We start from the raw sequence: 27,175 nt of genomic DNA on the forward strand, positions 1-27,175 counted from the left end.
AACTTCTAAAACTATAAGCCAAAATAAATTTTATCCTTTTATACATTGATTTATCTCAGGTATGTGTTATAACAATAGAAACTACTATTTCCTATCTACTAATTTCAACTACTAATAACACAAATTAGTAGTTGAAATCCCTGAAATATGCCATGTGAAAACAGGTAGAAATTCTATGCTACCTAGTGACTTCTGGAGTCTTAACCAGTTCTTATAGGAAATCAGTGGATCACCAGTCCTTGAAATATGATACTGTATTTAAAATTTTCATGTTAAATATATACATTTCAGTGGTATATATGTTAAATGTATAACACTTCAAAGGTCCTGAGTAGAAAACCATATGTATATTTTCATTTTAAACACACACACACACACACACACACACACACACACACATATATATATATATATATATATATATATGACACATATGTATTTTGCAATGTGTTACTTAAAGGTATAAGTACATTATATAGAATTATGTAATGATTTGTCTGTCAAGCCTTATTTTTTAAAAAATCTTTACTAAATGCCTTTTTTCCCATTTGCCATTGGATATGTTTATGATAATAGTATCTAAAATTACTAAGTTTATTAGTAAAGTCTGAATAAAATAGGAACTTCACAGGAAAAAAAAAGGAATCATATATACCTGTACACAACTTATTCATGGAATAAATTAGGAAAAGTAGGTGTTATATATCAATGATTTCTTTCTTAGACATATTCCTTTCAGAGTACTCTCTAATTCTTTTCTTTTATGTAATAGAACAATAATAGTAAGAGAGTACAAGGCACCCACATTTGTTGCTCTTTGGCTTCAAGAGAAATTAGAAGTTTTACAATGGAGTCAGCCTCAGCTTGAGGGCTCTTGTCCAGGATGTCTTTCATATGCTTCAGTTCTAGGCCTGAAGGAGACTGTCATAGCACACATCAGTGGGAACCTTCTGGTACACTCTCCATGTATTTAATAGCATGGTGCTTATCCCTCAGTCACTGAAGTGAACCCCTTTCTGGAGGGTCACCCCTGGGCCACTGGTGGCTCTTTGCCTAGAATTGTCTGGGGAATGCTACCGCCTGCCCTGGAACAATGCTTAGCCACAGCTGAAAATCCTGAGCCCATTTTGAGGTCAAGCCAAGGCTGGTGGCCCAGAATTCCCTATGGGATTATTTGGCACGAGGCTTCACTTGAAACCTCCTTCTTTCTTGTGTCTCTCCTGCTAATAGGTGATTTAATAAATCACTTACACATGGCTTCTTCTGATAGGCACTGCTTCTAAAGAACCCAACTTAAGACAACAAACTGTCTACACTTCTAAAAAGTCTCCCCTACCAAAACCAGTTTATCTCCCCATCTGTGGATACTGGTTCCTTCTGAACACCCAAGAACAGATAACAATTTGCTCTCTCCGTCTCCACCCATTCCCTTCAAGGCTGTTCATAGGACAGATAAGTTTCCTTGGACTTATTTCCCCCCTGAGCAAATTACTGTTCTAAAGGAATTAGGACCGGGAATCAAGATGAGAACCTGACTCATCGTGGGGTGACTTGTTCCACAGGAGGAGGATGAGCTCCTCTGCTACTTACTAAGCTGCCGCTAAGAGTACCCCAGGCTGCTGGCTTGTTACTAGTCAGTTTGGCTATTCTTGAACAGGGCAACCATTGTCATGAACAGGAGCTTTCTGACCTCAGAAAGCCTCTGGGTTGAGGATGACAGAAATATGTTCCAAGTTGACTCCTCAATCTTTAATGTCCTATAAGTAAGCTACTTCTGTACAACTGTTGCTTCCACAAGAGACATCGACTAGTTCCACCTGCCTTCTCCCAGATCAGCAGACAATTAAGGGCAGACAAGTCCAAATCAAGAAGGGATATGGAGGAACATTTGTATTTGCTGAGTTTTATCTCTCTTCATTCCAAAACCTCTGCCATCTTTCATCCCTAATCTCTGTCCTCTCTCTCTCTCTCTCTCTCTCTCTCTCTCTCTCACACACACACACACACACACACACACACACACACACACAAATTGCTACTGCACCTCCAAAATCCAAAGCATATTGCATACAGAAAAAAAAAAACTTATTTTTCCTTCTCCATTCTGACCATCAAGAGTGTGGGTTTTGGGGCTGGGGTTGTGGCTCAGTGGTAGATCACTTGCCTAGCATGTGTGAGGCACTGGATTCGATCCTCAGCACTACATATAAATAAATAAAAAATAAAAATTCATCAACAACTAAAAAATAATTTTTTTCTCCCACACTGACCAATTTCCAAACACCAACTGCTTGTCTATAATTCAGTTCATTTCTGACACTAACCGGAGTTAAGTTCAGACTCCCCAAGAGGTTAAGGGCTCATTCCCACAGTAACTCTCCCCAACTCTAGATGCCAATCACAAGCAGTAGGCTCCCAATCCACCCACAGCTTTGGTCTGACATGGCTACAAATCCCTTTCTCAGGTTCATTTGCTTGCTAGTCATTGGCTTGCTAGAGTAACTATTTTTACAAAAAAGGATACAACTCAGGAACAGCCAGATAAAAGTGATGCACAGAGCAAGGTGTGGGTGGGAGGGGTAAGGAGCTTCCATCGCTCTGGGCACGCCTCCTCTAGTCTGCCAGCCAACCCAGAAGCTTTGTCCTTTAGGGGTGATTTATGAAGGCTTCATTATGTAAGCATGATTGATTAAATTAGTGACTGTTGGTAATAAATTCATCCTTTCAGTCCCTCTTTACTTCCTAGAGGTGTAAGGGTAGTTTCAACCCACTAATAATGGTTGGTTCTTCTGCCAGTATCCACCCTCTACTCTGCACTTCAGCATGAGGTCCTCCAGGAGCCAAGAGTCATCTCATTACTATACAAAAAAACATATCGTGGAGAGCATAAGGGTTTTGGAAACTCTGTGCCAAAAACGGGCCTGAAGACAAAAATGCACATTTCTTATCATAAATCACAATATCATAGACATGTTCTGGGTCTTCCATTTGCAGGGTTCTCCCCTCAGTTAGTCAGGATGTTTCATGGTAATAAGGAGCTAATATCTAGCCTTCTCAAACTCAGTGATGTAGATAGCCAGTGACACAAGGGATGAGTCACAGTGCAAAATATGGTTCCTCTTCCTTAAGCTTAATTCCACTCAGAGAATTTACATACACACACATACACATACACATGCACACACTAACTATATATATTATATAGTAAAATGCACATTTGAATTTTTTTTCTGATACCAGGAATTGAACCCAGAGGTGCTTTACCACTGAGGCATATCCCCAGCCCTTTTAAATTTTTTTTTTTATTTTTTAAATTTTGAGATAAGGTTTCAATAAATTGCTTAAGGCCTCTCTAACTTGCTAAGGTTGACTTTGAACTTGTGATCTTTCTTCCTTAGCCTCCCTAGCTCTTGGGATTACAGGTGTGCGCCACCATAACTGGCTAAATTTGAATTGTTTCTAATGAATGTAAAAGTGCAAAACAATTTTATACCAGTACTACTTTGGACAGTGGCCCCAGACCTCTAGTCAGGGCCAATTTGTCCTGCTATGGTCTGAATTCTTGTATCACTCCAAAATTCATATGTCAAAATCCTAATCCACATGGTGATGGCATTAGGAAGTGGGGCCTTTGGTAGGTAACTAGATCATGAGGGCAGAGTCTTCAGCCATGAGATTTGTGCCCTTATAAAAGCTGCTGGAGGGAGCACATTTGCCCTTTCCACTTGTGAGGGCACAGTGAGAAGTCAGCAGTCTGCAGCCTGGAACAGGGCCCTCACCAGAACCTGACCATGATCCTGGCACTCTAGTTTCAGAAATCCCAGCCTCTAGAACTGAAAGAAATAAGTTTCCATTTTTCTAAAAGCCACCCAGTCTATGGCGTTTTATTACACTATTTCAAATCAACTAAGACATACTCACAGAATAGTAGACACCATGCCCAGGGCCCCACAATACTTGTAGAAGTACATGAAATTGTTTTTTTAAATTTTCTTTTGGGGGGTACCAGGGATTGAACTCAGGGGCTCTCGACCACTGAGCCACATATCCAATGCTATTTTGTATTTTGTTTAGAGACAGGGTCTCATTGAGTTGCCTAGTGCCTCACTTTTGGTGAGGCTGGCTTTGAACTCGTGATCCTCCTGTCTCAGTCTCCCAAACCACTGGGATTATAGGCATGCACCACCATGCCCAACATGAAAGTGTTTTTAATTTTAAAATCAGAAAGAAATAAAACAACTTTTAGGTTGAGCAAAGTGTTCTAATACATAATATTAATATTTTTGAGTATAGAAATTGGTCTGTAAAGGCAGAGAGTACTTAGGGCCCCTGCTCCAAGAGCGTACTTTCAGTATACAGTAAAAACTTGCGGAAAACTCTGAATTTTCAATATCACATTCTTTCGCTTAATCATTTTTGAGAACTGAAGTCTTTAAATTCTGAGGTAAAGAATTTCTAATGGTAGAATTTCATACATCTTGAACAGCAGTGGGATGGATTTACGGAACAGGGGCTACTGCTGACCACACCACAGATCCCACTGTGTAAAGCAGTCTATACTGAAGAGTACTTTGCTTTGGCACAAGCCACCAATTCAGTCCCAGATACCATGACCAATATTTACAAAGAGTGGCAGATCCTCTTGCATTAATCTGTCTACTAAGTCATAAAATCTTAGAACAATGTTTGGTCCTAATAAGCCCAGCCCTCCACCAATGCAAAAGTGTGTGTCACCACTTAGCCCCAATTTGAGCACATCCTGACACTGTCTTCATCTGAGTTTCAAAGCAGTTTCTCTTTGTGTCATTGTCTTGTAAAGAAGGTAGCTGTGAAAAAAATGCAGAGACACAAGATGATTGTGTATATAGCAGGAAGCTTTCTGAATGAATGTACCGCTAGGCATTTGGAGCCAGTGATGGTGGATGAGCTACAGAGTTCATGCGGTACCCACGAGGACCATTGTGGTCTCATCGTCCTGGGGGCAGGGTTCCAGACCATCATCCACCACCTTGTGGAGAGTGCTGTAATGTTGCTGGTTTTGGTGGAAAGAATGCAGCTCTGAAGCAGCTTCCCAGGCAGCAAAGGTGGGCAAGGGAAAGACACCCGGCCTCTTGTTTTCAAAAAAGCATTTCAGGTTCCTCTCACTCAGTTTGGTGGCATAGTCCACAAATGTATTTTCCAACTGCTCCTTCTCCTTTTCCGTATACGTCTTCCAAAAATTCAGCTGCAGATAGCTAACTTGAGATCGGCAGCGTGCATAACAAGTGGTGAGCAGAGAGAAGAAAGATGCTGAACAAATCAGGCACCATCCTAGAATCTTAGGAAGAAAAAAATATGGAGGATATGTAAAAGTAAAATCCATTCTCAGGGAGCTGGGGTGGTGTAAAATTAACCAGGGGGAGCATATAGCTAAGTTGATAAGTCATTACCATACCTCATTTCAAATCATTCATCTTAATTTTAAACACTTTTTTAAACAGTCAACATGAAGTTAGAGTTTACCTAATATCTGTTCTCCTACCCAACATCGTTGCCATGCAAAGAAATAACCAAAAGGTCAGCAAATGGAAAAGGATAAAAAGTATGGTTTATCCCAGAATTGGATAAATCAAGTGCCCCCAAAATATTAGCTATTAGAAGGAAAAATTCTGTGCATCAGTAATTGTGATCATTTGAACACTGACCAGTTCATTAGTCAGGTGTCTTAAGCATTGATAAATGTGTATTGTATACATGGCTAGAGGCCAATTTTACCATGTGACATTGTTTACAAAGAGCAGCAGACACTCTGGAAGAAAAGTCATTACTTACTGCCTGTGGTAAATGGAAAACAGACATAGAAGGACACTTTCAAGCCTCTCTAAGTGCCAAGAAAAAAAAAAATTGGGGTCATTCCAAATTTTGAGGATTATTTGTCTGAATTTTGGTAATTAGAAAAAACAAAATTTATATCCTCTCTGATAAGAAGGGTCCCACTATGTTTCTAGTTTTTAAAGCAAGTCTACATATCTCAAAGTAAAGCCTAAATATTTTTGTTGTTCAAGTTGTTTTCCACAATTGAAATTAATTTTATATTTAATTAACAACTAATAGATCTCTTTGAAATCGTCTCAACATTTAATTCAAATGACCCTTAGTATCCCTCAACAGATGGGCTCATTTGAAAATAGAATAAAAATCTGCAAATGAACCCATTTAGAGAAAAACAGAACCACAATAAATTCCATATCAGTGGTTCCCAACCTCTCACTCTCAGATGAGGGATTACTGTAAAGGGTCTCAGCCTCTGCATGAACTCCATCTCTGCATTGGCTTATTCGGGTTTAAACCCTAGCATTCCCCTTGCTATGGATGTTCCCTGTGCCTTGGTTTCCTCAATTGTAAAATGGGGGTTACCCATCTCAGAGGGTATTTGGGGGGATTCAGTGAAAAGATGTTGGACACACAAGTGCATTAGGTATTATCACATGCTATTTTTCAAATGTATATACATTTATAGAAAAGCGTTACTGAACTGATAATATCTTTCTATACTTATGATTAATGAGGTAAAACAACCATCATGTGAAAGTCCTCAAATTTACTTCAGTCATTTGTGGACTTGTGGCTTCCTACTTCTTTCCTCTAACTTCCTCTTTCCTTACAACTTAGGCTTCTGAGCTAATTCTAGCTCAGAAACTGTATGATCAGCTTCAGATCCTCATCTTTCTTAGGCTTGACCTTAGCATTGACCTGCTCTCACCTGAGTGCTGAACACTGAATATTTTTGTCCTTCTCCTCAATTCACAGTATCCACATTTCCAACTACAGTGTGGTGGTTGCTTCCACCCCAGCCCTTATTAGTGTCCTGTGTTGCATAAATCTCCTTCCCCAAACAGTTTTCTCAAGAACTTGGGAACCTATGTGTTCTAGAGGCTTTGTGCTAGACCTTCCAACTACTGTCCAATGTAGGTGTTATTATCCCCCATTATGAGAAAACTGGTGCTCAGAGAAGTTGAAACACAAGTTCTATGTCACATAGCTCATGAGTGGGAGCATCAGGATTCAAACCCAAAGCCAGGTAACTCCAAGTCTTGATCCATTCCACTACTCCAGTTGACTGTCCTTAATAATAGAGTCATCCAGCTGGATTTCTTATTGCTCTGCCCCACCCAGGGATGAATGTACTTTTCCCACTCCCACCCACATGCCCAATTATTGGTCTGAACTGTATGTTGCCTTTTGCCTATCTGAACCTCATGGTCAGCACCTGCTATTGCCACAACTCCCTGTGTCCACATCTCTGGGGCATCTTCCCATAGGAATCAGCCCCAGGTCTTTCTCATTCTGCTGAAAAGTCAACATGTCATTGTGCCCAGTCTCAGCTATGACAGGATGTGCATGATTTCCTTGTGCCTATGTTTAGAGAAGAAAAGCTTACACAGTGATAAGTGTTTGGACCTGGCACTGACTGAACGGAGCCTGGTGCCTGAGGACATAAACCATAAATCATTCATTCTGCCATAACATTCGTAATTAATACCTTCCTTCAACAAAAGATGGAAGACATTTGGGAGCCTGACATGTTTTATCTAAGATGTACTTTATGTACTAAACAAAAGATTTTGTTTGAGGTATTTTTTTTGGCTTATCAGTTTATAAAGAAAGTATAACTTTACTGCCAACCAGCTTTGGAAAATATGATTTTAAGAACAGAGTTTGCTGTTTGTGTTGTAAAGGCAAATCTTTGTCAAAAAAGCAAAATCATAGTCTTTGCAGTACATTTATTCTGAAACAAACAGTATTCCTGCCAAATTGTAGACAGTAGACAAATCTTTTTGTCTACTGCTTATTTTGGTTTGGGGAATGCATTTCCTATTACTCACATTCTTTTCCTAAAGCCAGGGAAGGGCTGTACATCTGGATTTATGTTCATATACCTGGACAGATGGTAGCTACTTCCCTGCATCAATTAGGTGAAGCTACAATTTTCTTCCACTAAATAAAACAAAATTCCATATCTGAAGCTTCTAAAGAAATGCAAGAACTTTCTTAGCTGTATGACAAAAAGAGTAAAAGACATAATCTCCCTTTGAGAATATGGTCAGTTTTCACTATTTAAGACTTCAGAGTCCTACATTGTATAGAAAATTCTTCTCAATCTCGACAATATCTTTACATGGAAATAGCAATCACCAGAACCACTCAAGTGAATCCCTACACTAATTATATTGCATACAACTTTAAAAAGTAGTAGCTCATTTGGTTCAGCTGTATTTTAATAGATGGATAAGCTGTGCTTATGTTTCAAGAAAGCAGTTAGAGAATGAATATTTGATAGGAGATAGTAATGTTTAATTACCATTCAGCCATTAACACTCAGTTTGTGATTTGGTGTTATGCATTATTTACAAAGTCATCCCAGAGAGATTGCTTTAAAGTACTTAAGCATTTACATATACATAACCCAGAGGATATTTTCTTTTCGGAAATGGAAAAGATATAATCCAATCAGCAATTTTACTGAGCCATCCAACTTCTAAAAAGCTTTTCCTGAGATTGTCTTACTGCTGCATCATGTTCCAATTTCCATTTAGTTTCAAAATATTCTGGCAGAACTCAGACTCCACCCTGGCTGAAAGGAGGACAGAGAATACTTCAAGCTCATGCGGTGAGAAACAGGCGAGTTTGTTCTTACCTGAGACTGGGCTTGAAGGGACAGTTTCACTTCTTCATTCTCCATGGGTAGCATGCTAGTTTTGTCACAAGACACTTTGTAAAGTTCTTCCCAGCACTCCTTGGGCTTGCCCTGGCAAATCAGTCCCAGGAGTCTTGAACTTTTTGTCCCACTCATGGCACATTCATAAAAAGTTCCATTAAGCAAAGCCACAGAGAGCCACATCACTGGAGCCACCAATGAACTCAGAGTGATCTGGCCCAGGACATAGAAGAAGCGGTAGCTGTGACCCCTAGGGAAGATTTTCCTGGGGTTCACACAGCAACCTGTGAAGAGTTTCCATGCTTTGTTGTTCACAAAGAATCCTAGGATCAGTAACACCCAGGCAGGAGCAAAAAGGAAAACCAACCCATAGACCGTATTCTCAGAGCTGCAGGGGCACTTAAAAGCCACAAGTGAAAAGAGACGCTCACCTCCCAAGGTCAGTAAAGCCATGAAGCTGTAGCCAATAGCAGTTTTCTGGTTAAGAAAGAATTTTAACATGCTCTGAAAAGCATCCATGTTGGAGATACACAAAGAGGGAAAATGCTTTGCCCTTGCTATTGACTCCGCAGCTGTGGCAGTGGCCGAGGGTGGAGCTCTTTCTTCATTAGAAACAACAGTCCTCCTTCTCAGGCTGAATTCAGCCAGATAAGGAAACAATGTCATTCCCTAGGAATGCATATTTCCCAACAGTGTTCAGATAATGCCTCCTACTGGTGGATATGGGGCCATGGAAGGGCAGCCTAAACAGAGGGATTTAGAATATAATTCAAAATGCACAAGCTTCCTTTTAATATTATTTCCATGTGGCTTAGATTGAAAATCAGAAGGAAGTTCTGGCTAAGATGTACAATAGTCTAGAAACTTTCCAGCAGGATGAGTCAACACTAGCAGAAATGGGTTTCTGCCACTTGATGGGGAGCCAAATCCAATGTCCAAACACAGAATTTCACCATGGTCTGTCTGTCTGTCTCTCTCTTTCTTTCTTCCTTCTTTTTCTTTTTTTCCTCTTACTATATGGCTTAAGATTTGGAAGACAGGAATTCATTTTATGTCTTCTTAAAACTGCACAGTTTAGAGACTTGAGCCATATCTTAGGATTTGGAATATTTAACCTATATGGAAAAGCTTAGGGAGAGTTTGAGTTTTAAAGAAAAAAAAACAAAACAAGAAGGGTCTTCATCATTACTTCTTTTTGGGGGAGGGGGTATTTGTTATCGAAGTCAGGGGCACTCAACCACTGAGCCACATCCCCAGTCCTATTTTATATTTTATTTGGAGACAGGGTCTCATTGAGTTGCTTGGTGCCTTGTTTTTGCTGAGGCTCTCTTTGAACTTCAATCCTCCTGCCTCAGCCTCCTGAGCTGCTAGGATTACAGGCATGTGCCATTGAACCCAGCTGATCATCACTTCTTTCCTAAGTCATCATGGTAACCTCTAGATTAGTATCTCTCCTTTTGACTTTATGCCCATCCCAACCATAACCCTAAATCCATCCCACATACTGACGTGAAGGAGATCCCTCTAAAATAGAAATCCAATGCTGCATAGCCTTTTGACATCTTTAGGGATCCCACTGCCCACAGATTGAGAGATACAGACCTCCCTTGAACCTCATCATGATACCTCATGCCAGGACATGTTCCTACTACCCAGAGTATAATAGAGTGGCCCCTGTCCCCACCCCACCTGTTTTTTTTTTTTTTTTTTTTTGCCTGACAAAAACTCACTTATACTCCTATATTCCAGTTCTAAATATGGTGTCAAACTTAGATCAGATGCTCATCCAATAATTTATTTTGAAAATGGCTATTGAACTCCCACTGTGTGCCAGGCACTGTGCTAGTCTGGCTGTGCTCAATAAGTACCTATTGAATGAATGAATAAACTTCTTAGTACTTCAAATTAGAAATAATTTAATAAAATAATTTCTATTTCCATTCTCTACACTGCTCTAGATTTAAAAATCAAATTAAGTGATTTGGAAAATTTAGCTTATATATTTAATATTTAAATTAATCAAGTCATTTGAAAAATGACAACACATCAAACTAATAAATTTCCATTAATAAACTTTAGAACCAAGGCCTATGTGTTTTGTGAAAAGAAATTGCCTTGGACTAGGAATCAAACAATTAAGTTATACTGAGGTCTTAGTGTGTCGTTTTACTTCTCTCCAGTATATTCATTTGTGAAACTAGGGGTTTAAAAGAAATAGTCTCTAAAATTTCTTCCATTTTTATATTATAAAATTCTTCATGTGCTAGGAAACAGTTTTATTTACTTATTTATTTTTATTAGTTATACATGACAGTACAATGATCTTGACATATCATATATTTGAATCAAATGGGGTATGATTTCTCATATTTCTGGATGTACAGGTTGCAGAATCACATTGGTTATACAGTAACGTATAAACAACTTTTGAGAATAACTTTGTCACTCATTTATGTTTTTCTCATCCCACCACTATCCCTTTCTCCTTCTCAGAGACTTGTTATTTACAGTAATATAATTTCCTCTCCATCCCCAAATACACTCTTGGCTTTAATCTGCCCTCGGCAACTGTTGCTCTGACCATGACCTTCCTATTGTGGCAGATATGTCCTAGATACCTTCTAATTTAGGATCCTATCATTTTCATGATCAGTGTGCCAAATACCATATAAATATGTTTACAATGAATAATATTTTAGTTTCTTACCCTCCTAGAGGATATACATATTTAAAAAAACATTATTGAAAATAAAGCTATATTATTTTCACGGAAACTTGTCCCTTAGGATGTTCCATAAAACAAAAGGATTTTACATTTTCACATGACATAGAGTCAAAAAATTGCAAAACTAAGTTGAACCCAAATGTCCTATGCTTAACCCTTGTGCTATAACACTTATAATCAGGTATTTGGTTGTCCTAATACATATCTGTTCTAGACCAAGTGGCAATAATTTATTTTTCTCTTTATTAGGTCGCTTTCAAGATGTACTTGGGAATTACGCCAAGTGTCACCTGTAACAATGCAAGCAGAAATGAGTTTTCCCTGATTCTAGACAAGAATCCTCTGGTGGAGTTTGTGGAAGAGCTCCCTGCTGGGCGATCTTCTTTGTGCTACTGCAATTTACTCTGTGGGGTTATCCGAGGTGCCCTGGAAATGGTAAAGCACTTACATCATGTTGCCAGGTGTATTAGTTATCTAGTGCTGTGTAACAAATTGCCTCAAAATATAGCTATAGCAACTTAAAATAACACATGCTTATAATCTCACACAGTTTCTAAGCATCAGAAACCTGGAAGCAGCTAAGCTGGGGTTGTTGTGGCTCCAGATTCTTCACAGCTTAACACACATGCATTCAAGCTGTTGGCCAGGGCTACAGCCCTTGAAGACTTAGCTGAAACTGGAAATTCTATTCCCAAGCTCTCTTAGATAGTCTCAGGGCTTTACTGGCCATTGGCTCTGGGCTTCCTGAAGGCACTTGTCACATTAGACATCTCTGTAGATCTAATCACAACATGGCACCATGTACAGCCACCCACCACCCATGGTGCAACATGGGAGGATACCACCTGAGGGCATAAATACCAGGAGGTGGGGATCCTTTGCAGGCCATTTTGGAGGCTGATTGCCACACCTGAATTTGAATTTTTCATTGGTTTAACTGAGACGCCTAGTAGCATCTATTAAGTGTCAGGCACTGAACATGCAAATAGGAACAAGATACCAATGCTGCCCTTAAATTTTTTTCTGTACAGTAGAAAAGTTGTAAGTGTATAGAAGTGTGATAAAGGGCTATAGGAGGATATGGGGCAGGAGACACTTTCTGGACTTTTGAGCCATCTTTTGAAGAAAAAAATGGAGCCAAGTGAAGCTTCTGGGTAAGGAGAGCAGGGGAAAATAATATTCCAGGCAAAGAATCAAAATGTGCAGAAGCTCAAGAGATTGTTTCTTTCAAAGAACAAGGAGTTATCTCAGTGTGACTGATATGAAGAGTCAGACAGGGATTGTCATAAGAAACCAAATAAAAGAAAGGAATTCAAACCTTTACGTGGAAAGTATCAGAGAGCCAGCATAGGTTTACAAACAAGGAAAAGATACTTTGAAATTTTTGTTTTAGGAATTTCATTCCCTTGTCAACCACAGAGCATGCACAAGAGGGAATACCGGGGGAGGGGAGATGAACAGGAAGCGGATGATGGTACCATTAAGTAAACCTGGAGAAAGCCTGCCAGTGGTGATGTAAATGAGAAGACCCAAGAGAAGAATATTAAGAAGGTAGGACAGTGTAAAATGAGGTTGTCAATTGGCTGAAAGGGATAAGATTAAGAAAAACGATTTAAGAATGGCTTTTAAATTTCAGGGTAACCTGCAGGGAAAATTGTAAAGAAAGCAAAACCAGGAGGAGTACTTTTGAGGCTGGAAGATACAAAGTGAGGAGATCAGTTTTGATCATGCTGGGATTGAGTGGCTAACATACAGTGAGGACATTCAGGAAGAAGTTGTTAATGTGTGTCTGAGGCTTAGAGAGAGATGTGGCCTGAAAGAGGTATGGAAACTGGCAAATGATGCCCAGGGAGGGCTGTGGAGCAAGAAGAAAAGGGAGCCACAAAATAACTCTAGGAAATAGCAAAATATAATGAGTAAATTAAATAGAGAACACAAGGACCTAAAGGATGTCAAGGAGTGACCAGAGGTAGGAAAAATAACAGGAAAAACAGAGTAACAAAGACAAGGGGAGAAGTGTCTTCCAGAAAAGAGGTGAACAAGATCAAGTTCATCACAGAGGTTAAGTAAAACAAGACCTGAAAAAAGAGTCATACCATTAAATGAAAGATCAGGGAAGTCTTGGTAAAAGTTTTTTTGGAAAAGTGTAGGGAGAAGAAGACAATCTGTTATAGACTGATAAGTCAATGACAGCTTAGGAAGAGGGATCCGTCAACAAAGTGTAACTTTTCCAAAAGCTTCTCTATTAAGAATGGTGGGGCCAGGTAGTGATCAAAGACTAGACATGTGTTGACCTATGAGCCATGCATGCAATTCTTAATTATTTTTGATATTTATGGGAAGGATAAAGTAACAGGTGATCCAAAAGCATAAAATAATAGAAATAGTGTGTTCTTTTAGGCTTGTCCTGAATCAATAGTGATGATACCAGGAAAGGGAGAAGGAAAGTTCTGGGAGTTTACAGGCAAAGGAAGAAACCACAAAACTAAATCAAAGTAAGATAAAGAAGTTTTCAGCTTTCATGGATGACAGTTAATTATTATGCTGAAAGAGAGATAAATATCAGACATCATTATGACCCCAAATACCCAAAGAGCTTCAACATAGTCTCCTTATTTTAGTTGATTTTATGTTAAAATTTGACAAAGGCATAAAAAACCTTATGGTGGAAAAAAAAACTAGAATGTAAATTTAGCTTTTGTATTTGAAAATGCAATCTATATTCTTCTGTTACCTGGTAGGCACCACAAGGTCCATGTACTCTGTAAACCAGATTATTTATGGAGGTCTGTGATTGAAAAATCCAGGCTGGTAAGCTTAGACATTCTTAGAGATTTGATCAGATAAGTTTCAATAAATATTAATCAATTGTCTGCTAGACCCATGCATTTTTCACTTATTATGTTCTTTTTCTAGGTACTTTCACTTATTTATCCCAATGACTTAAAATAACTCTGGACAAATACTCTATTGAGGGTGGGTCAGCAATATCAGGCTGCTTTTATTTTGAATACAATTTAATGAATAGAGAAGTGATTCTTGAGGCTCTCTTCAGTGCCTAGGAATTGGGAAGTGCTTTAGAAAGGAAAAGAAGTCCTGAGCATCAAATATTCATGTCTATAATTTCAATCTTTAATTTTATATGTATAATTTATTTAGCTGATATTTTTTTCAAAGCTCTCAAAGCCATAAGTGATTGCTAAGTGTTATTAGTATAAGTGATTACGTTGTTTCGCTAATGACAGAGTGATTTATGGTAAATCAGTTTGAGAGGAATCCTTTAAGAATCCATTTATCCTTGGAAGTTCTGCTTGGCCAAGCACACCGAGTCAGGGATATATTTAAGTATGGAATTTGAGTTCTATGTGAGATGAATCCATAGTTCAGCCCTGCTCTGTGAACATAGCTGGGCATGTCCCATGCATTTGGGCATCCTAGCCATCCAAGCTGGGCCAGGCGTGGCCTACCCCTGTCTCAGCCGATTCATACCACAGAGGTGATATTCGGCTAAACTGTCTCTGGAGGACAGTCAGGGGCTCTTCAAACCTAGAACAAGTTCTTTTTTTATCTTTCCATACAGAATGTAAAGAAAGCTGAAAAAATAGATTGAGAAAAATTTAGAGATCTTTTTTAATAATTGAACAGGCCTATTTTTTTCTTCTTCTTTTTTTCTAGGTTCATTTGTCTGCTGATGTTTCATTCTTGCAAGACAGACTAAAAGGTGACAAAGTGACAGAAATAGGAATAACATTTCTGAAAAAGCTAGACGAGAAAAAATATAGACGGAAAAAATGAAGAATAATGTGCAAAATGTGACAGAGTGGCTAGTTGAGGAGTGAATATTAGTGAAACACATACAGCTTCAGAAATTTTGAATTGCTTTATAGCATGAGCTTTGAAAGGCTTATAAATCAACCAGAAATTTAAAATGCAGAGCATGTGGATTTTCTTTTTCATATTTTCAACCTCACATTCATAGTATTTCATATACAGATAACTTTCTGCGATGAATTCTATATATTACACAATCCATCCTCAAGGAGTCTATTCATTTCATTAATAGGAGAAAAAAGGCATCACCTATAGAAACAGTGTATTATCTCTATTTAGTAGGACAATGGATGATTTGATAGAGCATAGAGTTCATTATAGAGAGACAGTTTCTAGGTACTGTATATTGCATTCTCCAGAGAAACAGTGACAATTGTAACACTTTTCCATATTTTCGAGAAATTACGGATTTCATATTTCTTATATATTATCATATAGCTTTAACTTCCTGAAGCTACTCTTGAATTGTAACCACCAAAACAAGCTATTGATTTGTATGCCAATTCAGAATCATTTAAAAATAGCATTTAATTTTTATTCACTTAGCTAGAATTAACAAAACCCCTTCATTTTTTTTCATGTACTAATGACAACCAGTGAGGAAATGTCTAAAAATGAATGGTAAATAATGTTCTTTGAAGAACACTTTCTAACTCCAAAGTTTATTTACTTTGAGTTTTTACTATCATTTTTAATCCCCTAAAAATCTTCCAAAGGATATTTTGTCTGTGGTCAGAACATATTTCAAATTCAAAATGAACCACATTATTAAATAGACAGTAATCTTTACCAGACCATCAGTACACAAGAGCAGCCTTGAACACAGCCCAGAAATTAGTACTGCAGAGAACACAGAGTACAAGTAAAAGTTATAATTAGCAGGGCTCCATGAATTAAAACTTGGGTCTCGTAGTGATAGAGGTCAGCTAGGACTTGAGGAGCCTGATGATCTAATCCCAATTGTGTTTCCAGTGGCATCAGCTAATCCTGACTAGTGTGGCTCATCCTGGGCAACACACCTCTCTCCCTTTCCTCCCACCCTTTAAACATGAGGGGATTGGATATGATAAATATCTAAAAAAATATATAAGTGTGTTTAAATAATAAAAATGACCACTGAAATTCCACATTTGGAGACATTAAAAGATCATAAGAAAATTGTTTATTCCTCATCTATCAGTTGTCTCTTTGGAGGCTATTGAGGTAGACCCAAAGGACCAGAGAGGGTCCCTGAGGCAGCTGCAGCATCATGGAAAGTCCTTTAGGTCTGTGGCACAGAAGATGAGTATCATCTGGAAGAAGATGTCAACTATCAGAAGGATATTATTTCACATATTTTAAGTTCATGCCTCCAACAGAATGCTCGCCTGCAATCCATCTCAAAGCTTATTTTTAGGATTTCCCCACTTTCTGTTCCATTACCTCTTTTTTCTTTACAGTACACTTATCCCTCCAGGAACCCATGGAGACCAATGTTTAAGAAAGTCCTTCTTAAATCAGCACTCAACTAGCTCTATGCCTGGAGTATTCTCCTATCTGTCAATACCTTCCCTCCTTTTTTCTCCCAATCCAGCTATTAAAATCCATACCCAGAAGGTGACTTAATCTTTTATTCTCAGTGATGCCGAGTGTTTGAAATAGCAATGGTTTTAAGATAAAGTTTGTTTATCCTGGAACATCCTCTGTGTTTCTCACCTGGTGGGAAGGGAGTCTCTTGGCATCAAATTTATGCTACAAAAGGTAACCTAATACCCAAGAGAATGACTTGGGTATTTGCATTTAATATGTGTTCCAACCTGAGGAAAGTGAGAAGCTAGAAAGTGCTGCCCATTTGAATTATGAGCCACTAATTTTAAATTTTCTAATAGTCACATTAAAGGACAGGTGACATTAATTTTAGTAATATATTTCATTTCTACTACTTATCCTAAATATTATTATTTCAACATGGGCATTTTACATTTTTTATACTAATCTTTGAATGGCTTTTAGTACATCTGAAATCAATGGTAAATTCTTAAAGATTAAAGATAAATGTCCTTTCAAAACAATGAAGTTGTGATTAGTGGTGGTTGGTAGCTTTAGTTTTTATATCAAAATTAATTGAAATAAATTCAAAATTCAGTCACCCTTGTCACATTTTAATAGTCAAATATGTCCAGCTGCTACTATGGACAGCAATGGTCTAGAATTCCCAATCAAACAATCTTTTAAATCTCCTTCATCTTTGATGCAAAGAAAGAATCTGGAGGATCCAGGATTATGGAAAGAAAGAGAAGAGATGGGCGGGCCTGAGAGAAGTTAAGAAAAACCAGCATAAAGAAACTGTCAGACATCCATGGAATGGTTTCTCTCCACTGAGCTGTGACCCAGAGAAACAATAAACAAAGATAGCACATCATCCCTGGGCTCTAATTGTGTTTTCATTGCTATTGTGTAAAGTTGGGTCTCTCTGATAGAGGGTTTGAGGAAATTATTCAGCATAACCATGAAGTGATGTCATATTTTCATTTCACAAAAGCCTTCAATTTGGACTTAAAATCTTGATCAAAGCAGAGATTTTTATCATCTTGGCAAAACAAAAAGAGGAAGAAATGTGTGGGACAGACAGAAAGACAGACAGAAAGAGAGAGACTAGTGCCTTCAAATGACGCCCTCAGACTGCTGCCCAAGGTGCTTCTGAGAAGGCCGGCCCAGGTGGCCTGTTCACCATGACAGTTGCCAGGAATCAGAGATGCTTCCCTCAGCATTCCCTGCACTTATTTATTGTCTTCTCAAACTTCTCAGTTTCATCCATTAGTTATTAGAAGCCTGAATCTTTTCAGCAGTTGGAATGGACTATTATGAATAAATGGAAAGTTCCTTCTTTTCCTTGATAGAGACCAAAGAAGAAATGTAGAAAACCAAATGCTTAAAGTGAAGGAAATATTTCAAAATTTTAAACCAAAGACACTATTTTAACTAAGATTTGCTAAATATTAACTGAAGTAATAAACGCTGAAAGAAGCGATGTTATCCATTGGTAAGGGACCCTCCAGTGGGGACTGTAGACCCTCTGCAGTCCTTATGTTTCACAGCTTCATCTACCAGCTAGCCCTTGAGGGAGGCATCCTTCCAGACCTGGAAAATTTGCATGATAAAAGGTCCCACATTCTTCTTCTTTCAAAAGAGGGCCAAAGTTTGTTTACTATGCTTAGTTGTATATTCTTTGAAAGATTCATCCAGTTGCTACACTTCCTCATTCTGGTGAACTTTCCAGGATTTTATCTGGGTATGAACAGCAGTCAACCAACAGTGTCTAGAGCAAACCATCAGTAGAGAGAAGAGCACCTCAGTCTGTTCTCTGGGAAGGAAACAACCAGTTCAGATCCAATCAGCAAGTATCACCCTAAAATTGAAAACAAGCAACAGTCACAATAATCCGTGAGATTTTTTTTCCAAGTATTTCACTAGAGAGAAGGAACTAAACCTAACAAATCAAAAATTGTAAAGCCTTCACTTGAAACAGTTAAGAAATAGATATCCTGGGGTAGTTACTGGTTATCCCTTAAAATCAGATTCTCTCTTTCCCAATTAAATCTTTCTTTGCTTTTCTTCCTCTGTTTCTTTTATCCTCCACTTTTTTTTCTAGAAGTCCTGTTGCCAATTACATACTTTGTTCTCTCTCTCTCTCTCTTTCTCTCTCTCTCTCTCCCCCCCCCCACCCCTCCCTTTAGTGCTAACAATCAAACCCAGGTCCTTCTGCACTCTGGGCAAATGCTATACTACTGTCCCCAGCCTCTTTCCTTTAAAAACTACCTTTCGTATAATATATTTTTGTTGACTTGCTGTGTCTTTCCCCCTCCTAATAAAATGACATTTTTCTGTTTAAGTGTTCATCATTTCAATTAGGCAACACATCTACTTCAGGAGAAGTCAGCTTTATACCCACTTTGTTGCTACTACCTAAGCATAGGGTCTTATTTCCAGTTTAAAAACACTCCTTTGAAAGTCACAATCTACATATGGTATCCCCAGACCACAGTCATTGGTTCTGGCATGTTGATTTTATTTTTTAAAATACATGACAGTGGAATGCATTATAATTCTTATTACACATATAGAGTACAACTTTTCATATCTTTGTATAGAGTAGGTTCATGCCAATTCATGGCTCTATATGTGTACCTTTTTTTGCATAACAATTTTTAATACACAAATATACCACATTTTTTCATATCTCTGTTTACATATAAAGTATGTTGACACCCAATTCAATTCTTCATACATGTACTTTGGATAATGATGTCCGTCACATTCCACCACCCTTGCTAATCCCCTGCCCCCTCCCTTCCCTATCTAGAATTCATCTAATCCTCCCATGCTCCCCCTCCCTGCCCCATTATGAATCATCCTCCTTATATCAGAGAAAATATTTGCCATTTGTGTTTTTAGGATTGGCTAACTTCACTTAGCATTATCTTCTCCATCACCATCCATCTACCTGCAAATGCCATGATTTTATTCTCTTTTAATGCTGAGTAAAATTCCATTGTGTATATATGCCACATTTTTTTTATTCATTCATCCACTGAAGGGCATCTAGGTTGGCTCCACAGTTTAGCTATTGTCAATTGTGCTGCTATAAACATTGATGTGGCTGTGTCCCTGTAGTATGCTGTTTTTAAGTCCTTTGGGTATAGTCCTAGGAGAGGGATAGCTGGGTCAAATGGTGGTTCCATTCCCAGATTTCCAAAGAATCTCCATACTGCTTTCCATATTGGATGTACCAATGTTGCAGTAATTCACTTGCAGGTCAGCATGGGAAAAGAAAGAAAAAGAAGAAGCAGAACAAGCAAAGCAGCAGCAGAAAAAAAGTCCTTTATTGTGTACAAGCAATCTTTTTATAGTATTGTGAACAAAGAAGGCAGCCTTCCAACATCAATAAATCAGGTCTTTCAGCTAATTAAACATAGCATACAGAAGTTTTACTTTCTAATCAGAAGTGACCCGCTTCTCATGGCTAATCTATTCTCAGCTCAGAGTATGTTGAGCTCTGCTCTTTGTTAAGAACAGATAATAAAATTTTTCTCAGAGCCCTCCTAGCCCACTTGGCAGAACATCCCGTTTGCAGGCAAGTCCTCCCAAGGACAGCAGACACCTCGTTTTCAAGCATGTCCGCTGTTACCTATCTATACCTTGACAGAATATCCCGTTTGCAGGCAGACTCCATCAAGGACAGTAATAGTAACACAGTCACATCTGATTCTCTACATACCAGTTTGCAGTCCCACCAGCAGTGTATAAGTGTACCTTTTCCCCCATATCCTCGCCAACACTTATTGTTGTTTGTCTTCATAATAGCTGCCATTCTGACTTGGATGAGATGATATCTTAGAGTAGTTTTGATTTGCATTTTTTCATATATTTGTTGATAGATTGTATATTCTCTTCTGAGAAGTGTCTATTCAGGTCTGTTTCTTATTCTAAGACTATGGACGGTGTCTCTCATATGTGGCTCTGGTTGCTGCTGACATAGGAGGAGGACAGGACAAATGGACGAAGAGGAAAAAAGCCTGCCCTGTCTCTAGAATTTCATTTACACAAGCCAATAAATTTACTGTATTCTTTACAAGAACAGGATTGGTATTTTGTTACCAACTAGCCATCAACAGAATCTAAAGTAATGCATTTTCCAAATCTCCCATTCCTTTTATTAGCAATGAAATAAAGCCTGTTTCATAATATCTGATAGGTCAAAATTCTCTGATTTCAGGAGCTGCCCAATGATATAAATCTTTCAAACCAGCAGACTTCATTTAGGGACTTATTATTTCAGGGAAGTATGTGAATCACACAGATTTTGATGACTTTGAAGGTAAAATCCTAATTCTCAGTGATAGAAAAGTAATAGAAAAACCTGGAAATGCTGGTTTCTTTTATTTGTGTCCAATTAACATTTTTAGCAGGTGCTTGGTATATCATTTAATTCTCACAGCAGTTTATGAGGCATTAAGTTTGTAGCAGAAAGGGGAGGGTTGGCTATGAACCTACAAAATAACTTAATTTTCCAGTGCCTTACATGTATTAAGATGTGAGGCTAGTGGGTAAAGGGAGACGGCAATGGCTCCCAAGAATTCAACCTGGAGGATTAATGAGTAGAGGGACCATCTCGGGAGCAGCCAGCATAGGAAAGATGCTAGTTAGCCCTGAGTATTTTGAGTTTGCAGTGGCTTTGAAACATTCAAAAACTACCAGGAGCTCAGAAGAGGGATTTGAACTGAAAATGGACTTTGAAGTCATCATTATACAGATCATGGATGTGGATGGCAACACTGAGGAGAGTATAGACTTGAGAAAACACAAGGGGCAGAGATAGAATTTTGAGACTCACCATTGTTCACGAGGCAACAGGGGAGAAGAACACCAAGGAGGCCAACTTTTCAGTCAGAAACATAGAGGGGAGAAACTCGGGGCATGAAGCCAGGTTTCAAAGGAAATAGAGCAGGCAGAGGTGTTAGATGCCACAGAAAAGCCAAGAAAGTTAAGCCAGTAAAGGGGTTTGGAATTTGCATTGAGAAGGTCTTTGGTTCAGAGCAATTTAGGGCAGTGGCAGTGACAGAGCCTTCATTATGGTGGACTAAGGAGACCATGGGAGCTGAGACACTGTGTAATGGTGATTCTTTTAAGGAACTTGACCATAAAAGGAAAGAGGATATTCAGTGCAAAGGTGTGCTATTTGCTCTTTTAATTTTATTTTTTAAGAATGCATCTGTTTTAGTTAGCTTTTTCTCTGTTGCAACTAAATGACCTGACAAGAACAATTTTAATGAGGAAAAGTTTATTTGAGGGCTCATGGTTTCAGAGGTTTCAGTCCGTAGTCAGCTGGCTCCATTCCTTGGGGTTTGAGATGAAGCAGAATATCGTGGCAGAAGAGTGTGGCAGAAGGAAGCAGCTCACATGATAATCAAAAAGCAGATACAAAATATATACCCCAAAGGCACACCCCCAGGGACCCACCTTCTCCAGCCACACCCCACCCACCTTCAGTTACCACTGAGTTAACCCCTGTCAGGGTTTTAATTCACTGATTGGGATAAGACTTGCATAACCTAATCATTTTTCCTCTAAACCTTTTTTTATTGTCTCATGTGTGAGCTTTTCGGGGACACCTCACATCCAACATCATAGTGTTCTTTGTAAACACAGGAGAGAGGGAATAGCTGATGATGCAAAGTCATGAGAAGTGGACGTGGGAAAGATCTGGATCACAGGGGAAGGGTCTGACTCAGAACTACTCAATTACCCCTTCCTCTGAGAAGTTGAGTGAGCGGAGAGAAGTATAGAAGACCTTAATCCCACTCGTGACCATTGACCTCAATCTTCCCCGAGAAGCAAGATTCAAATTCTTTGTGGAGAAGGGGGTGGGCAGAGGCTGTTATACTTTCTTCTGTGGAGCTTTGTCCATACCCTTAGCTAATAATCCTTAAAGTAGCAAAGAACCTGCCTTCAGATTGAATGATCATGCTCGGGGAGAAAATGCACATGATATTTGCTTTACTTGTGCTCATTAATTTCCATGATGGCATCCTGACTGGTCAGGCTTATCTGAGATTCCCCATGAATGATGAGAACAACGTCCAGAAGAGATGGGCCATTTGGTTGTGTGCCATCATAAGGAGTTCTTCAAGCAGCCATCAGACTGTGGCTACAAATTTTTCCCAGGTTCTCCTGCATTTGAAAATGTTTGTGATACACACATGGTAATGCCACTGGGGAAAGCAACATAATTGACACTACCAAGACTTGTTGGCGATTATCCCAAAGATGTCACAGAAATGGGAAAAGCTGATAAAAGCCATAATTGGGGGGAAAAAAAAACAGGAAAAACAGCACAAAAGCTGGAGTATCATGAGCTGTCCATGGGCTGTGTGTGGATTGTGTTGCACATAGTAGCCTCCTGAGGGGATAGGCCTGGCACTGTGAACTCCCTGTCAGGGATTGATCACATGATGCAGGTGAGCCTCCCCCTCTAGCTCTGCCTAAGATCCCACACAGCACCTGAGATGGGTGTGACTTGCCAAGATGTCAATCAATCTGCTGACCAAGAGATGTCAAGAAGCAAGACTCCACCTTTGAAACCTTATCCCTTTCTCTGATGTCCCAGCTATAAAATAAAGGAACCATGGGCTCACACTCTCTTTGCCAGCGCTTAGCATGGAAGCTAACCCTTAAGGACGCAGAGCCATCCTGCCCTTAGTTTACAAACTACTCTCTGTGTCATGTGATTTTTTGCTGCTTTCTTAGCTTAATGTTGCAGCCAGCTCTTTTAAACTGTGTTTGTCTCCTCTGCAGGGATCATGGGGAAGACTGCCAATAAGACCACTTTTACTGCTGGAGAAATGCTTAAAAACTGACAAGAAAATCTCCACTCCCACTGCCAGGAGTCCCCTCAAAACTATAACCTGTGACTGTCTGGTGGCTGCCTCAGACATTTCACATTTCAGACAGTCTGGAAGCACTCCAGGTCAAAACAATGTCCTTTTAAACCCACTAGACAGGTGAAAGATAGGCCTTTTAAGTTTCTCTGAACACCTGCTGGGTGTAGTCCCCCGGGAGGGTGTCAAATCAAAATGAATGAATTGAGGAAAAAAGTCCCAAAACTGGTTGCTCAAGTTCAGACAACTCTAGGGGTAATTCTTTACCAAGAATGTAACTTCTCCAGACTCGATAATTGATTAAAGTTGTATTTCTATGCATGAACTCAGCCAGCTGTCTCTTGGCAAAGATTTATTCCTATAATATAAACTTAAACGAAATTGAACATAGTTGAACTAAGTCTTAATGATACCCATGGTAGCTACCTTTTAGAAGCAGAAATATTTGTCACAAATTTGGCTAAAAGACAGGGAGGCAAACCATGTAGGAAACTGATATTTCTTTCCAGTTCTGGTATATTAGACTTTATATAAAAAGCTATAAAGATAAAAGTTTAGAACAACAACAAAAAGTATTGGAGAATTTATAAAGTATCTTACTTTTTTAATTGATAAGGTTATGATAACTGAAAGTTTGATTTGATGCCATAAGGAAGATACCAAAAAAAGAGAAAATTAAATTAACAATTACTAGTATATGGAATTGCTTCCTCTTGGAGATATGCAAGAGTGCTCCAATTCCTATTACCTCATCAGCCAACTTACTTGCTCAATTACCTCCTTACCCCTCCCACTGCCTCCTCCTTAGATGCTTAAAAATATTCTCAAGTCTCTATCATCCTAGAAAGAACACTCCCTTGACACTTCTTCCCCACCAGTGCTTTCCTTGTCCTTCCATTGCCAAACTTATCTGAAAATCATGATGTGACAGAATAAGTACCAGCTTTGAAACTGGACACTCTTGTGTTAAAATGCTTACCTTGCCAATGAAGAGCTGAGGGACCTTAGGTAAGTCTCTTTCCTTCAGGAAAAATAACACAATAACACCTTCTTTGAAAGATCATTTAATGAAGGGCACCCGTTATTCTTATACTTATTGATTTCTCTTCTTTGTCTACCATTCATTCCTCCTTCACTGCAACCTGGTTTCTAATCTCACATTCCACTGAGTCTTTAGTACTGCTGCAATTTACCCACTTATTTGTCTAATAAAATCAGCATTTTATTTCTAGTCTATCTTTACCTCTCTGCAGTGTCTTAATATTCCTCACTCCTCCTTCCTGGTCCTTTCTTCTTGTTGGGCTTCAGAAAAAAGTCTGCATCTTGATTCTTCTGCTGTATTTCATCAAATGATGCCAAGTCTCCTTCATGGCCTGTAGTTCCTCTGCCTTTCCCAGATATTATGCACAGGGCTCGTGGTTGGCGATTTCTCAAGGACAACAATCCCCTTGGACACTATGAGCCTCATACAGAATGCCTCTCCTTTCTACCCTCCTCACCCCCTGCTTCCATTCCCTACAAGTGACTCCACCTGGATGTTCCAGAAACATATCTGGTAAGTTCAAATCTCAGCTCATTATTTCCTTTGCTCTCTGCTAACTCTCCTTTTCTCTAATTTTCCACTTCCTAGCTAATGACCTCATTTTCAAAACTAAAACCCCTTTATTCATTTACGGCCCTTTTCCCTCTTAGTACTTATATCCAATCTGTCATTAATTCTTTTAATTCTACATTCTAAATTGCCCTTAATTTTTCTTTTCCACTTAGTCCAAGGACCCTCAATTGGACTTTGTTTGTTTGTATGGGGCATCTTACCATTAAACTTACATCACCTTCCATTTTTATATTTTTATTTTGAGATAGGGTCTCCCTAAGTTGTTTCAGGCCTCAATAAGTTACTGAGGCTGGCCTCAAATTTGCAATCCTTCTGCTTTAGCCTCCTGAGTCTCTGGGATTACAGGTGTGCACCACCACACCTGGTTCATCTGCACTCTTGAAGTTGCTTCCTGCTTGGTTTTCCATCTCCAGTTACTTCCACCCCCTTTCCACTCTCCACACTGGCATCAAGTGATCTCTAAAGCAACCAGATGGTGATAACACCTATGCTTCTCCAAGGTTTACATGTCTATAGCATTTCCAAAAATTACCATCCTCCTTTTTTTTTCCATCCTCCTTACTCATCAAGTTAGGTCCATCTCTTTAACTTCCTGCATATACAATATACTCAGTAAAGACTATCCTAACTGGCCCATGACCCAGTTCTCTGGACTGAACGATCTTCCCTCCGTTAGTACCTCACACGCATTTCTACTATATATGCTGAGTGCATTCTTACTTGTCTTTCCCCCTAAATTAGTCTGTGAGTTCTGCTTTGACAAAGAGTACATATTATTTATCCTAACATTTCCTAGCACCTAGAGTGATCCCTGACACTCAATAGTATTTTTTTATTATATAACAAAATTGCAGAATGAATGAATAAGATGTTAATCTAAATATCCAATTGGCCCATCTTGGAAAGTTATCCTCCTTTTCTCATTATTCATTTGACCTTCTATTGCTGATGTCAAGATTTTTGTGCAAGGTTCTCCAAAACTCACCAATGTGAAACAGATAGAATGTACCTTTGTAATAAAATAGATGCATGTGGTCATGAAGATATCCAGACTGCTTTGACTGGTCATGCACAGAACTACATAATTTGCTCAAGACACGGGGATTAGGGGGAAGACCATAATTTTCTTGCATATTTCCTAAATTATGTATTCTCCCTTTTAATTTTCTCGTGTGATCAATCTCCATAACAAATGGGATAAATATTCTTTATTCTACCTGTCCTTTGGTTCACTCTTTCATCTTAAGGACATATGCTTTAAAATTAAAAGCCATACAAACTGTAATAGAATGGATATGGGTACCTCATCAAAAAAAGATTTTATTTACTTTCATAGGTAAATTGAAGACATCTTAAAATAAGCACAATAAAAATATCAATTATATCACCAAGTCTGGTTGAATATCAGCACCCCCACCATTACCACTAAATGTCCCTTGAATAAATTTCCTGTTTTCCCTACATAATGCCATTTCCTTAGTTTTATTCCTTACCACCACAGAAATGGCTTTCCCTTCTTGCCATTCCTGAAAACTGACTACCACTTTGTTAATTATACTTTGGATGATAGTAGTAATGTACTTTTTTAGGGTATTATCATTTTTATAGGGATATATAAAATACTTTTGGAAAAATAACATATCTATTTTTCTTTAAGGTTATTCACAAAATATTAATCAAATATGACAAAATACTCATGGTAGATATGTAAATAAGACTTTTTATTAAAAATAAAAGAATCATATGTCTATCAATAAGGACTAATTGAGTAGACTATAATATATCCATAATATGGAGTATGCACTGCTATTTAAAAGGTAATGAGTAATATATCACTACATGTTATGATAACTTGTAGAATCTATTAAGTAAAAAAAGGAAGGTGGAAA

General features: G+C 38.6%; 2 protein-coding genes across 2 annotated transcripts in view; one reads left to right on the plus strand and one right to left on the minus strand.

The window, feature by feature from the left end:
- Positions 1-15,218, plus strand: part of Trappc3l (trafficking protein particle complex subunit 3L) — a 40,572-nt gene extending 25,354 nt beyond the window's left edge. Inside the window, exons 4-5 of the mRNA XM_026414993.2 lie at positions 11,673-11,858; positions 15,099-15,218. Coding sequence (XP_026270778.1) covers positions 11,673-11,858; positions 15,099-15,218 — 306 coding nt within the window. The remainder of the gene's footprint in view (positions 1-11,672; positions 11,859-15,098) is intronic.
- Positions 3,262-9,271, minus strand: Calhm5 (calcium homeostasis modulator family member 5). Its single transcript, XM_026414992.2, has 2 exons — positions 8,678-9,271; positions 3,262-5,317 (listed from the first exon to the last, which is right to left on the minus strand). Exons 1-2 carry the CDS (start codon positions 9,215-9,217, stop codon positions 4,937-4,939), a joined length of 921 nt encoding a protein of 306 aa, XP_026270777.1. The 5' UTR covers positions 9,218-9,271; the 3' UTR covers positions 3,262-4,936.
- Positions 15,219-27,175: the final 11,957 nt, after the last annotated feature.

Source organism: Urocitellus parryii, chromosome 8 (assembly GCF_045843805.1).
Source record: "Urocitellus parryii isolate mUroPar1 chromosome 8, mUroPar1.hap1, whole genome shotgun sequence".
Classification (NCBI taxonomy): Eukaryota; Metazoa; Chordata; class Mammalia; order Rodentia; family Sciuridae; genus Urocitellus; species Urocitellus parryii.

What these genes read in the sequence shown, in the direction of transcription:
- Calhm5 (XM_026414992.2), bottom strand. Translation starts at nt 9,217, where the DNA reads ATGGATGCTTTTCAGAGCATGTTAAAATTCTTTCTTAACCAGAAAACT. An exon ending in CCCTTCAAGCCCAGTCTCAG is followed by an intron (nt 5,318 to 8,677) that starts GTAAGAACAAAC and finishes TTTCTTCCTAAG; the next exon opens with ATTCTAGGATGGTGCCTGAT.